Raw genomic sequence first — 15090 nt, 5'->3', positions numbered from 1 at the left:
TCATCAGGGGTGGGTTGAAGGTCATAAGGGATGGGTTGAAGGCCATCAGGGATGGGTTGAAGGCCATCAGGGATGGGTTGAAGGCCATCAGGGATGGGTTGAAGGGCATCAGGGGTGGGTTGAGGGCCATCAGGGATGGGTTGAAGGCCATAAGGATGGGTTGAAGGCCATAAGGATGGGTTGAAGGTCATCAGGGGTGGGTTGAAGGTCATAAGGATGGGTTGAAGGGCATCAGGGGTGGGTTGAAGGCCATCAGGGATGGGTTGAAGGCCATCAGGGGTGGGTTGAAGGCCATAAGGATGGGTTGAGGGCCATCAGGGATGGGTTGAAGGCCATAAGGGATGGGTTGAAGGTCATAAGGGGTGGGTTGAGGGCCATCAGGGGTGGGTTGAAGGCCATAAGGATGGGTTGAAGGCCATCAGGGGTGGGTTGAAGGCCATCAGGGGTGGGTTGAAGGCCATCAGGGATGGGTTGAAGGCCATAAGGATGGGTTGAGGGCCATCAGGGGTGGGTTGAGGGCCATAAGGATGGGTTGAGGGCCATCAGGGATGGGTTGAAGGTCATAAGGATGGGTTGAGGGCCATCAGGGATGGGTTGAAGGCCATAAGGATGGGTTGAGGGCCATCAGGGGTGGGTTGAGGGCCATAAGGATGGGTTGAGGGCCATAAGGATGGGTTGAAGGTCATCAGGGATGGGTTGAGGGCCATCAGGGGTGGGTTGAAGGTCATCAGGGGTGGGTTGAAGGCCATCAGGGATGGGTTGAAGGTCATAAAGATGGGTTGAGGGCCATCAGGGGTGGGTTGAAGGCCATCAGGGATGGGTTGAAGGTCATAAAGATGGGTTGAGGGCCATCAGGGATGGGTTGAAGGCCATAAGGATGGGTTGAAGGCCATAAGGATGGGTTGAGGGCCATCAGGGGTGGGTTGAGGGCCATCAGGGGTGGGTTGAGGGCCATCAGGGGTGGGTTGAAGGTCATAAGGATGGGTTGAGGGACATCAGGGATGGGTTGAGGGACATCAGGGGTGGGTTGAGGGACATCAGGGGTGGGTTGAAGGCCGTAAGGATGGGTTGAAGGCCATCAGGGATGGGTTGAAGGCCATAAGGATGGGTTGAGGGCCACCAGGGATGGGTTGAAGGTCATCAGGGATGGGTTGAGGGACATCAGGGGTGGGTTGAGGGACATCAGGGGTGGGTTGAAGGCCATCAGGGGTGGGTTGAAGGCCATAAGGATGGGTTGAAGGCCATCAGGGGTGGGTTGAAGGTCATAAGGATGGGTTGAAGGCCACAAGGATGGGTTGAAGGCCATCAGGGGTGGGTTGAAGGCCATCAGGGAGGGGTTGAAGGTCATAAGGATGGGTTGAGGGACATCAGGGGTGGGTTGAAGGTCATCAGGGATGGGTTGAAGGTCATCAGGGATGGGTAGAAGGCCATAAGGATGGGTTGAAGGTCATCAGGGATGGGTTGAAGGTCATCAGGGATGGGTTGAAGGCCATCAGGGGTCGGTTGAAGGCCATCAGGGATGGGTTGAAGGCCATCAGGGATGGGTTGAAGGCCATAAGGATGGGTTGAAGGTCATCAGGGATGGGTTGAGGGACATCAGGGGTGGGTTGAAGGCCATAAGGATGGGTTGAGGGCCATCAGGGATGGGTTGAAGGCCATAAGGATGGGTTGAAGGCCATCAGGGGTGGGTTGAGGGACATCAGGGGTGGGTTGAAGGCCATAAGGATGGGTTGAGGGCCATCAGGGATGGGTTGAAGGCCATAAGGATGGGTTGAGGGCCATCAGGGGTGGGTTGAAGGTCATCAGGGGTGGGTTGAGGGCCATCAGGGATGGGTTGAAGGCCATAAAGATGGGTTGAAGGCCATCAGGGGTGGGTTGAGGGCCATAAGGATGGGTTGAAGGTCATCAGGGATGGGTTGAAGGTCATAAGGATGGGTTGAAGGCCATCAGGGATGGGTTGAAGGCCATCAGAGGTGGGTTGAAGACCACCAGGGATGGGTTGAGGGCCATAAAGATCTCTTGAAGGCCACCAGGGATGGGTTGAGGGCCATAAAGATCTCTTGAAGGCCACCAGGGATGGGTTGAGGGCCACCAGGAATGGGTTGAGGGCCACTAAGAGGTCTTGAAGGCCACCAGGGATGGGTTGAGGGCCACAAAGGTTGGGTTGAGGGCCACAAAGGTGTCTTCAAGGCCACCAGAGATGGGTTGAGGGCCACCAGGGATGGGTTGAGGGCCACAAAGATGTCTTGCAGACCACCAGGGATGGGTTGAGGGCCATCAGGGATGGGTTAAGGAACATCAGGAATGGGTTGAGGGCCACCAGGGATGGGTTGAAGGCCATAAAGGATCGGTTAAGGGCCATAAAGATGTCTTGAAGGCCACCAAGGATGGATTGAGGGCCACCAGGGATGGGTTGAGGGCCACCAGGGATGGGTTGAGGGCCACTAAGAGGTCTTGAAGGCCACCAGGGATGGGTTGAGGGCCACAAAGATGTCTTGAAGGCCACCAAGGATGGATTGAGGGCCACCAGGGATGGGTTGAGGGCCACCAGGGATGTCTTCAAGGCCACCAGGGATGGGTTGAGGGCCATAAAGGGTGGATTGAGGGCCATAAAGATCTCTTGAAGGCCACCAGGGATGGGTTGAGGGCCACAAAGGTGTCTTCAAGGCCACCAGAGATGGGTTGAGGGCCACCAGGGATGGGTTGAGGGCCACAAAGGTTGGGTTGGGGGCCATAAAGATGTCTTGAAGGCCACCAGGGATGCGTTGAGGGCCATAAAGGGTGGGTTGAAGGCCACAAAGATGTCTTGAAGGCCACCAGGGATGGATTGAGGGCCACCAGGGGTGGGTTGAGGGCCATAAAGGGTGGGTTGAGGGCCACAAAGGATGGGTTGAGGGCCACCAGGGGTGGGTTGAGGGCCATAAAGGGTGGATTGAGGGCCATAGAGATGTCTTGAAGACCACCAAGGATGGATTGAGGGCCACTAAGGTTGGGTTGAGGGCCACCAGGGATGGGTTGAGGGCCACCAGGGATGGGTTGAGGGCCACAAAGATGTCTTGAAGGCCACCAGGGATGGGTTGAGGGCCACAAAGGTTGGGTTGAGGGCCACAAAGGTGTCTTCAAGGCCACCAGAGATGGGTTGAGAGCCACCAGGGATGGGTTGAGGGCCACAAAGATGTCTTGGAGGTCACCAGGGATCGGTTGAGGGCCACCAGGGATGGGTTGAAGGCCATAAAGGGTGGGTTGAGGGCCACAAAGGTTGGGTTGAGGGCCATAAAGATGTCTTGCAGACCACCAGGGATGGGTTGAGGGCCACCAGGGATGGGTTGAGGGCCACCAGGGATGGGTTGAGGGCCATAAAGATCTCTTGAAGGCCACCAGGGATGGGTTGAGGGCCACCAGGGATGGGTTGAGGGCCACCAGGATGGGTTGAGGGCCACAGCACCATCTCCAGAACCTCCCATTGCACCACCCCAACCCTTTCCTGAAGCCCTGCAGAGCCCAAAACCCCTCCGTGAAGAGCAGGAGATGTCCCCACCTCAACCCTCACCCCAGCGAGGAGGAACCAAAGGTATGGGAGAAAGGGGTTTGGAGGGTGGCGGTGGCCTTCCAGGAGAAGACTCACTGTCGGAGTTCGGCCTTGACGGGGCTGGAGACGCGGGGGTAGCAGACGCTGAAGAGGCCGCAGGCGGAGGTGCGAGAGGTGAACCAATCGCCTCCGGCCAAACGTTTGACCAAAGGGACAAAGTGACCTTCGAGATCCGGTGGAGAATGTTCGTGAGAAACGGCTCGAAGGGATTCCACCGCTTTGTCTCTCACCACCGTCTCCTCCACCGTGGCCAAACTTTCCAAAGGGGGCTGAGAAAATACCGGAAAAAGGGGGGGGGGGGAAAAAGGGGACACGGAAGGGAAGGGAAGGGGGAGAAGGAGAAGATCAGAAGGGTCACCAAGAGATGGTCAACGGATGCTCAGAGAGCTCCAAAGTGCTCCTGAAGGACCTCAAAGTGCTTATAAGAACCTCAAAGTCCACATAAAGAACTACAATGTCCTCTGAAGAACCTCAAAGTCCTCCTGAAGGACCTCAAAGTCCACATAAAGAACCTCAAAGTTCACCTAAAGAACCTCAATGTCCTCTCAAGAACCTCAAAGTCGATCTAAAGAACCTCAAAGTGCTCCTGAAGGACCTCAAAGTGCTCTGAAGGACCTCAAAGTGCTCTGAAGGACCTCAAAGTGCTCCTGAAGGACCTCAAAGTGCTCCTGAAGGACCTCAAAGTGCACCTGAAGGACCTAAAAGTGGTCCTGAAGGACCTTAAAGTGCTCCTGAAGGACCTCAAAGTGGTCCTGAAGGACCTCAAAGTGCTCCTGAAGGAACCTTAAAGTGGTCCTGAAGGACCTCAAAGTGCTCTGAAGGACCTCAAAGTGCACCTGAAGGACCTAAAAGTGGTCCTGAAGGACCTTAAAGTGCTCCTGAAGGACCTTAAAGTGCTCCTAAAGAACCTCAAAGTGCTCCTGAAGGACCTCAAAGTGCACCTGAAGGACCTAAAAGTGGTCCTGAAGGACCTTAAAGTGCTCCTAAAGAACCTCAAAGTGCTCCTAAAGGACCTCAAAGTGCTCCTGAAGGACATCAAAGTGCTCTGAAGGACCTCAAAGTGCTCCTGAAGGACCTCAAAGTGTTCTGAAGAACCTCAAAGTGCTCCTGAAGGACCTCAAAGTGCTCCTGAAGGACCTCAAAGTGCTCCTGAAGGACCTCAAAGTGCTCTGAAGAACCTCAAAGTGCTCTGAAGAACCTCAAAGTACTCCTGAAGGACCTCAAAGTGCACCTAAAGAACCTTTAAGTGCTCCTGAAGGACCTCAAAGTGCTCCTGAAGGACCTCAAAGTCCACCTAAAGAACCTTAAAGTGCTCTGAAGAACCTCAAAGTCCACCTAAAGAACCTTAAAGTGCTCCTGAAGGACCTCAAAGTGCTCCTGAAGGACCTCAAAGTGCTCTGAAGAACCTCAAAGTGCTCTGAAGAACCTCAAAGTACTCCTGAAGGACCTCAAAGTGCACCTAAAGAACCTTAAAGTACTCCTGAAGGACCTCAAAGTGCGTCTGAAGAACCTCAACGTCCACTCAACCACCTCAATATGCTCCTCTGAAGGACCTCAATGGCCTCTGAAGAACCTCAAAGTGCTCCTGAAGGACCTCAAAGTGCTCCTGAAGGACCTCAACGTCCACTCAACCACCTCAATATCCTCCTCTGAAGGACCTCAATGTCCTCTGAAGAACCTCAAAGTCCTCTGAAGAACCTCAAAGTCCTCCTGAAGAACCTCAAAGTCCTCCTGAAGAACCTCAAAGTGCTCTGAAGAACCTCAAAGTCCCCCTGAAGGACCTCAAAGTCCTCCTGAAGGACCTCAAAGTCCTCCTGAAGAACCTCAAAGTCCTCCTGAAGGACCTCAATGTCCTCCTGGAGATCCTCCATGTCCTCCCGCCCCTCCCCCGCCCCACCGCGGAGCTCCGAACGCCCACGGAATGGTCCGGAAGGACCTGAGGTGCCCACGGATGGTGGTGGAACTCCATACCAGGAGACAGTGGACAAACTCGGGGCCTCCGACGAGGGCGGTGAAGGTTCCGAGCTGCTCGGCCAACGCCAGGAGGACCTCATCCTCATCGTAGATGGTGTCTGGGACAGAGGAGAAGACATTGCGGTCACCTTCTGCGCTCAAAGTGACGTCCAGATGGTGGCCCACCAGGAGAACGTCCATCCCATCATCTCCAAATCCCATCGAACATCTCCAAACCGCGTCCCACCACCAGAAGACCTCATCCCACCACCTCCAAACCCCATCAACCATCTCCAAACCTCATCCCACCACCTCCAGACCTCATCCCACCCCCAGAAGACCTCATTCACCACCTCCAAACCTGTCCCACCACCTCCAAACCTCATCCCACCACCAGAAGACCTCTTCCCACCACCAGAAGACCTCCTCCCACCACCTCCAAACCTCCTCCCACCACCTCCAAACCCCCTCCCACCACCTCCAAACCTCTTCCCACCACCTCCAAACCTCTTCCCACCACCTCCAAACCTCTTCCCACCACCTCCAAACCTCTTCCCACCACCTCCAAACCTCTTCCCACCACCTCCAAACCTCTTCCCACCACCTCCAAACCTCTTCCCAGCACCAGAAGACCTCATCCCACCACCTCCAAACCTCTTCCCACCACCTCCAAACCTCCTCCCACCACCAGAACACCTCCTCCCACCACCTCCAAACCCCATCCACCACCTCCAAACCTCCTCCCACCACCTCCAGACCCCATCAACCACCTCCAGACCTCTTCCCACCACCTCCAAACCTCTTCCCACCACCTCCAAACCCCACCAACCACCTCCAAACCTCTTCCCACCACCTCCAGACCTCTTCCCACCACCCCCAAACCTCATCCCACCACCTCCAGACCCCATCCACCACCTCCAGACCTCCTCCCACCACCTCCAGACCTCTTCCCACCACCTCCAAACCCCATCCCACCACCTCCAGACCTCATCCCACCACCTCCAAACCTCCTCTGACCACCAGAAGACCTCATCCCACCACCTCCAAACCCCATCAACCACCTCCAAACCTCATCCCACCACCTCCAAACCTCTTCCCACCACCTCCAGACCTCTTCCCACCACCTCCAGACCTCCTCCCACCACCTCCAGACCTCCTCCCACCACCTCCAAACCTCTTCCCACCACCTCCAGACCTCCTCCCACCACCTCCAAACCTCTTCCCACCACCTCCAGACCTCATCCACCACCTCCAAACCTCTTCCCACCACCTCCAAACCCCACCAACCACCTCCAGACCTCTTCCCACCACCTCCAAACCTCACCAACCATCTCCAGACCTCTTCCCACCACCTCCAAACCCCATCCCACCACCTCCAAACCTCCTCTGACCACCAGAAGACCTCATCCCACCACTTCCAAACCCCATCAACCACCTCCAAACCTCCTCTGACCACCAGAAGACCTCATCCCACCACCTCCAAACCCCATCAACCACCTCCAAACCTCTTCCCACCACCTCCAAACCTCATCCCACCACCTCCAAACCCCATCAACCACCTCCAAACCTCTTCCCACCACCTCCAAACCTCTTCCCACCACCTCCAAACCTCCTCCCACCACCTCCAAACCCCATCAACCACCCCCAAACCTCTTCCCACCACCTCCAAACCTCTTCCCACCACCTCCAAACCTCTTCCCACCACCTCCAAAGCTCCTCTGATCACCAGAAGACCTCATCCCACCACCTCCAAACCTGTCCCACCACCTCCAGACCTCATCCACCACCTCCAAACCTCATTCACCACCTCCAAACCTCTTCCCACCACCTCCAAACCCCATCCCACCACCAGAAGACCTCCTCTGACCACCAGAAGACCCCATCCCACCCCCTCCAGACCTCATCCCACCACCAGAAGAAGACCTCCCGAGGGTCCCTCACCGGTGAGGAAGGGCAGCAGCTCACTGCGAGTCCTCTCCACTCCCAACGCCAAAGCGATGGTCGACAGCTTCTTAATGCTGTTGAGACGCAGCTGCCGGGACAGCAAACTGGGAGTGACTGGGACGGACTGGGACGGACTGGGAGTGACTGGGACGGACTGGGACGGACTGGGAGCCACTGGGACGGACTGGGAACCAACTGGGACGGACTGGGAACCAACTGGGACGGACTGGGAACCAACTGGGACAGACTGGGAGCCACTGGGACGGACTGGGAGGGACTGGGAACCGACTGGGACGGACTGGGAGCCAACTGGGATGGATTGGGAGTGACTGGGACGGACTGGGAGAGAATGGGAGCCAACTGGGAGGGACTGGGAACCAACTGGGACGGACTGGGAACCAACTGGGACGGACTGGGAGTGACTGGGAACCAACTGGGACGGACTGGGAGGGAGTGGGAACCAACTGGGATGGACTGGGAGGGACTGGGAGCAACTGGGACGGACTGGGAGCGACTGGGAACCAACTCGGACGGACTGGGAGGGACTGGGAGCCAACTGGGACGGACTGGGAGCCACTGGGACGGACTGGGAGGGAATGGGAGCCAAGTGGGACAGACTGGGAGGGACTGGGAACCAACTGGGAGGGACTGGGAGCCAACTGGGACGGACTGGGAGGGACTGGGAGCCAACTGGGAGGGACTGGGAGTGACTGGCAGCGACTGGGACAGACTGGGAGGGACTGGGAACCAACTGGGAGGGACTGGGAGCAACTGGGAGGGACTGGGAACCGACTGGGAGGGACTGGGAACCGACTGGGAGGGACTGGGAGGCACTGGGAACCAACTGGGACAGACTGGGAGTGACTGGGAACCAACTGGGACGGACTGGGAGGGACTGGGAGCGACTGGGAGGGACTGGGAACCGACTGGGAGGGACTGGGAGTGACTGGGAACCAACTGGGATGGACTGGGAGCGACTGGGAACCAACTGGGACAGACTGGGAGCCACTGGGACGGACTGGGAGTGACTGGGAACCAACTGGGAGGGACTGGGAGCCAACTGGGATGGATTGGGAGGGACTGGGACGGACTGGGAGAGAATGGGAGCCAACTGGGATGGACTGGGAACCAACTGGGATGGACTGGGAACCAACTGGGATGGACTGGGAGTGACTGGGAGGGACTGGGAGGCACTGGGAGGGACTGGGAACCAACTGGGAGGGACTGGGAGCCAACTGGGATGGATTGGGAGGGACTGGGACGGACTGGGAGAGAATGGGAGCCAACTGGGATGGACTGGGAACCAACTGGGATGGACTGGGAACCAACTGGGATGGACTGGGAACCAACTGGGATGGACTGGGAGTGACTGGGAACCAACTGGGACGGACTGGGAACCAACTGGGACGGACTGGGAGGGAGTGGGAACCAACTGGGATGGACTGGGAGCGACTGGGAGCGACTGGGAACCAACTGGGACAGACTGGGAGTGACTGGGAACCAACTGGGACGGACTGGGAGTGACTGGGAGGGACTGGGAACCAACTGGGATGGACTGGGAGCGACTGGGAACCAACTGGGACAGACTGGGAGTGACTGGGAACCAACTGGGACGGACTGGGAGGGACTGGGAGCGACTGGGAGGGACTGGGAACCGACTGGGAGGGACTGGGAACCAACTGGGACGGACTGGGAGCGACTGGGAACCAACTGCGACAGACTGGGAACCAACTGGGACGGACTGGGAGGGACTGGGAGCCAACTCAGAGGGACTGGGAGGGACTGGGAAGGACTGGGAGCCAACTGGGACGGACTGGGAGCCAACTGGGACGGACTGGGAGGGACTGGGAACCAACTGGGATGGACTGGGAGCGACTGGGAACCAACTGGGACAGACTGGGAGTGACTGGGAACCAACTGGGAGGGACTGGGAGGGACTGGGAACCAACTCGGACGGACTGGGAGGGACTGGGAGCCAACTGGGACGGACTGGGAGCCACTGGGACGGACTGGGAGGGAATGGGAGCCAAGTGGGACAGACTGGGAGGGACTGGGACGGACTGGGAGCGACTGGGAGCGACTGGGAGGGACTGGGAGGGACTGGGAACCGACTGGGAGGGACTGGGAGGCACTGGGAACCAACTGGGACGGACTGGGAACCAACTGGGACGGACTGGGAGGGACTGGGAGCCAACTCAGAGGGACTGGGAGGGACTGGGAAGGACTGGGAACCAACTGGGACAGACTGGGAGGGACTGGGAACCAACTGGGAGGGACTGGGAGGGAGTGGGAACCAACTGGGAGGGACTGGGAGGGAGTGGGAACCAACTGGGAGGGACTGGGAACCAACTGGGAGGGACTGGGAGTGACTGGGAGGGAGTGGGAGCCAACTGGGAGGGGCTGGGAGGGACTGGGAACCAACTGGGAGGGACTGGGAGGGACTGGGAACCAACTCGGATGGACTGGGAGGGACTGGGACAGACTGGGAGCGACTGGGAACCAACTGGGACGGACTGGGAGTGATTGGGAACCGACTGGGAGGGACTGGGAACCAACTGGGAGGCACTGGGAAGCAACTGGGAGCGACTGGGAGCAACTGGGACAGACTGGGAACCAAATGGCAGCAACTGGGATCAACTGGGACAGACTGGAAACGAAGTGGGAGGCACTGGAAATGAACTGGGATAGACTGGAACAAACTGGGACAGACTGGGAGCAAACTGGGAACAAACTGGGAGGCACTGGGAGGAACGCAAACCCTCCCAGTTCAACCTAAAGCACTTCCCAGTTCCTCCCAGTTCCCCCCAGTCCCTCCCAGTTCAACCTGAAGCACTTCCCAGTTCCTCCCAGTTCCCAGTACATTTCAACCCATTCCCAGGGTCAAACTGGGATGAACTGGGATGAACTGGGACACCCTTGGGGCCAAACTGGGCCAAACCGGGAGCACTTTGACCCATTCCCAGAGTCAAACTGGGTCAAACTGGGATGAACTGGGACTCCTGCTGGGTCAAACTGGGATGAACTGGGGCGAACTGGGGTGAACTGGGACTCCTGATGGAGCATACTGGGATGAACTGGGAGGTACTGGGACTCCTTTGGGGACAAACTGGGAGCACTCTGACCCATTCCCAGTGTCAAACTGGGTCATACTGGGACAAACTGGGTCATACTGGGATGAACTGGGTCATACTGGGAGGAACTGGGTCATACTGGGACGAACTGGGACACCCTTGGGGCCAAACTGGGCCAAACCGGGACCACTTTGGCCCATTTCCACAGTCAAACTGGGTCATACTGGGATGAACTGGGATGAACTGGGACTCCTGCTGGGTCATACTGGGATGAACTGGGAGGAACTGGGACACCCTTGGGGCCAAACTGGGCCAAACCGGGAGCACTTTGACCCATTCCCAGGGTCAAACTGGGTCAAACTGGGATGAACTGGGACCACGCCCCCTGCTCTAAGCGGTCCCCACCAGGTGGTGGGCGTGGCCACATCGCCCATAAGCGCTATTGAAGGGGCGTGGTCTAATGGAAGCCACGCCCCCTCTGCGTTGATCGCCCCCTATGAGGTAATAAAAGGGGCGACCCCACTCATACACCACATAGGGGCGTGGCTTCCTTTGACCACGCCCCTTTTGCGCTGATTGATCCAATAGCCGGTGGGCGTGGCCACACCCCCATAGGCGCTGCAGGAGGGGGCGGAGCTCCGAGCCGCCAGCCCACGTGACCCAATAAATGAGCCCCGGGGGCCAATCAGAGCGCGCCTTTCACCCCCCCCTCACCCCCACACATTGGCCGCCATGATGGGGGGGGGGCGCGCCTCAGCGCCAGCGATGGCGGCCGAACCGAAGGAGGGGGGGGGGGATAAAGATGGCGTTCGCCGTTTACCTGCACGTCCTCGTTGCGGAGCTCGTCGATAAGAACAGCGATGGGGTAAAGCGAATCGTCCCCGTCCGCCGCCGCCATCTTCGCCGCCGCCGCCGCCTCCTCCTCCTCTTCCTCCTCCTCCTCTTCTTCCGCCGCTTCTCCGGGTTCTGAGGGCCCCGCACGGGGTCGCCCGCCCCTTCCTGCAGGGGCTTCCCGGGCGCTCATTGGGCGAAATCTGCCTAGCAACCGCCTCCCTCGCGCTCTCATTGGTCCGCGCCCCCCCCCTCCCGGAGGGCCACGCCCCCTTGCGGCGCACAAGCCACGCCCCTTTTCCCACTGTGAGCGACAGCGCGGGAGGGGCGGGGGCGGCGTTGCCCGGCAACGGGGAGGGGGGAGGGGGGACTGGGAGCCCGGGGGGCCAAACTGGGTCATACTGGGGGAACTGGGAGCGACTGGGACCCCCCTGGGGGCAAACTGGGAGACCTTTGACCCATTCCCAGGGTCAAAATAGGTCATACTGGGATGAACTGGGAGCGGCTGGGTCATACTGGGATGAACTGGGACCCCCCTGGGGCCAAACTGGGTCATACTGGGGGAACTGGGAGCGACTGGGATGAACTGGGACCCCACCGGGGCCAAACTGGGTCATACTGGGAGCCCCTTGACCCATTCCCAACCTAATCTTGTTCATACTGGGAGCCCCTTGAACCATTCCCAACCCAAACTGGGCCATACTGGGATGCACAGCCCCAAACTGGGTCATACTGGGAGCCCCTTGTCCCATTCCCAGCCCAAACTGGGCCATACTGGGATGCACAGCCCCAAACTGGGTCATACTGGGAGCCCCTTGTCCCATTCCCAGCCCAAACTGGGCCATACTGGGATGCACAGCCCCAAACTGGGTCATACTGGGAGCCCCTTGACCCATTCCCAGTCCAAACTGGGCCATACTGGGATGCACAGCCCCAAACTGGGTCATACTGGGAGCCCCTTTTCCCATTCCCAGTCCAAACTGGGCCATACTGGGATGCACAGGAACCAAACTGGGCCATACTGGGAGCCCCTTGTCCCATTCCCAGTCCAAACTGGGCCATACTGGGATACACAGCCCCAAACTGGGTCATACTGGGAGCCCCTTAACCCATTCCCAGCCCAAACTGGGCCATACTGGGATGCACAGGAACCAAACTGGGTCATACTGGGAGCCCCTTGTCCCATTCCCAGTCCAAACTGGGCCATACTGGGATGCACAGGAACCAAACTGGGTCATACTGGGAGCCTCTTGCCCCATTCCCAGTCCAAACTGGGCCATACTGGGATGCACAGCCCCAAACTGGGTCATACTGGGAACCACTTGACCCATTCCCAGTCCAAACTGGGCCATACTGGGATGCACAGGAACCAAACTGGGTCATACTGGGAGCCCCTTGTCCCATTCCCAGTCCAAACTGGGCCATACTGGGATGCACAGCCCCAAACTGGGTCATACTGGGAGCCCCTTGCCCCATTCCCAGTCCAAACTGGGCCATACTGGGATGCACAGGAACCAAACTGGGTCATACTGGGAGCCCCTTGACCCATTCCCAGTCCAAACTGGGCCATACTGGGATGCACAGGAACCAAACTGGGTCATACTGGGAGCCCCTTGACCCATTCCCAGTCCAAACTGGGCCATACTGGGATGCACAGCCCCAAACTGGTTTATACTGGGAGCCCCTTGTCCCATTCCCAGTCCAAACTGGGCCATACTGGGATGCACAGCCCCAAACTGGTTCATACTGGGAGCCCCTTGTCCCATTCCCAGTCCAAACTGGGCCATACTGGGATGCACAGCCCCAAACTGGGTCATACTGGGAGCCCCTTGTTCCATTCCCAGTCCAAACTGGGCCATACTGGGATGCACAGCCCCAAACTGGGTCATACTGGGAGCCCCTTTATCCCATTCCCAGTCCGAACTGGGCCATACTGGGATGCACAGGAACCAAACTGGGTCATACTGGGAGCCCCTTGACCCATTCCCAGTCCAAACTGGGCCATACTGGGATGCACAGCCCCAAACTGGGTCATACTGGGAGCCCCTTGTCCCATTCCCAGTCCAAACTGGGCCATACTGGGATGCACAGCCCCAAACTGGTTTATACTGGGAGCCCCTTGTCCCATTCCCAGTCCAAACTGGGCCATACTGGGATACACAGGAACCAAACTGGGCCCCTCCCAGTCCCAAACTGGTCCAAACTGGTTTATACTGGTTTCCCCCCCCCCCCAAACCAGAGAGGCTGAGAGCCAACGGCCTTTATTGGGGGCAAAAGAGTGCCCCAAACTGGGATGAACTGGGAGGCACTGGGATGAACTGGAAGGCACTGGGCAGGGGGGGGGGGGAACCCCCGGACACCCCCAAACCCGGAGGAGGGAGGGGGGAACCCCAAATCCAGGAAGGAACTGGGATAAACTGGGATAAACTGGGTGATACTGGGACCGCGTGAGTCATACTGGGATGAACTGGGTTATACTGGGACAAACTGGGACCCCCAAATCCATTGGGGGGGGATATGGGGGGGACCCCAATTCCCGGTTTCTGGATGGAGGTTTTGGCACCAAGTGGGATAAACTGGGATTAACTGGGATAAACTGGGAGATACTGGGACCGTGTGAGCCATACTGGGATGAACTGGGTTATACTGGGACCAACTGGGACCCCCAAATCCATTGGGGGGGACCCCAATTCCCGGTCTTTGGGAGGGGGATTTGGGACCAAGTGGGATAAACTGGGATTAACTGGGATAAACTGGGAGATACTGGGACCGCGTGAGTCATACTGGGATGAACTGGGTTATACTGGGACAAACTGGGACCCCCCAAAGCCCTGGGCCCCCCCCAAAGCCCAAAGACCCCCCCAAATCCATGGGGGACCCCCCAAAATCCATAGGGATGGGATATGGGGGGGTCCCTATTCCAATCATCTGTATTCCCTATGGGGGATCATTGGGGTCTATGGGGCGCTATGAGGGGTTTTGGGGGGCTCTGGGGCGCTATGGGGGGTGGATATTGGGGTACCCCCCTTCAGGGAACCCCCAAATCCATGGGGACCCCCCAAAATCCATAGGGATGGGATATGGGGGGGTCCCTATTCCAATCATCTGTATCCCCTATGGGGGATCATTGGGGTCTATGGGGCGCTATGAGGGGTTTTGGGGGGCTCTGGGGCACTATGGGGGGGTGGATATTGGGGTGTCCCGCTCCAGGGAACCCCCAAATCCATGGGGTTCCCCCCAAATCCATGGGGACCCCCCAAAATCCATAGGGATGGGATATGGGGGGGTCCCTATTCCAATCATCTGTATTCCCTATGGGGGATCATAGGGGTCTATGGGGCGCTATGACGGGTTTTGGGGGGCTCTGGGGCGCTATGGGGGGGTGGATATTGGGGTACCCCCCTCCAGGGTCCCCCCAAATCCATGGGATCCCCCCAAAATCCATAGGGATGGGATATGGGGGGGGTCCCTATTCCAATCATTTGTATCCCCTATGGGGGATCATTGGGGTCTATGGGGCGCTATGAGGGGTTTGGGGGGGCTCTGAGGCGCTATGAGGGGGTGTATATTGGGGTGTCCCCCTCCAGGGTCCCCCCAAATCCATGGGGACCCCCCAAAATCCATAGGGATGGGATATGGGGGGGTCCCTATTCCAATCATCTGTATCCCCTATGGGGGATCATTGGGGTCTATGGGGCGCTA

At 58.3% G+C, this 15090-nt stretch overlaps 1 protein-coding gene across 1 annotated transcript in view; it reads right to left on the bottom strand.

Annotated features, from left to right (window-relative positions):
* The window catches only part of PPP2R1A (protein phosphatase 2 scaffold subunit Aalpha), a 41036-nt gene extending 29496 nt beyond the window's left edge, over positions 1–11540 (bottom strand). The window contains exons 1-4 of the mRNA XM_054052684.1: positions 11378–11540; positions 7484–7574; positions 5561–5661; positions 3626–3858 (exon numbers count right to left, since the gene is read on the bottom strand). Of these exons, the coding sequence (XP_053908659.1) occupies positions 3626–3858; positions 5561–5661; positions 7484–7574; positions 11378–11455 (503 nt within the window). The 5' untranslated portion in view covers positions 11456–11540. The remainder of the gene's footprint in view (positions 1–3625; positions 3859–5560; positions 5662–7483; positions 7575–11377) is intronic.
* Positions 11541–15090: the final 3550 nt, after the last annotated feature.

The sequence above is a fragment of the Cuculus canorus genome, chromosome 35 (assembly GCF_017976375.1).
Source record: "Cuculus canorus isolate bCucCan1 chromosome 35, bCucCan1.pri, whole genome shotgun sequence".
NCBI lineage: Eukaryota > Metazoa > Chordata > Aves > Cuculiformes > Cuculidae > Cuculus > Cuculus canorus.
Note: the sequence above shows the minus strand (reverse complement) of the source record. Positions and strands in the feature narration are given on the sequence as shown.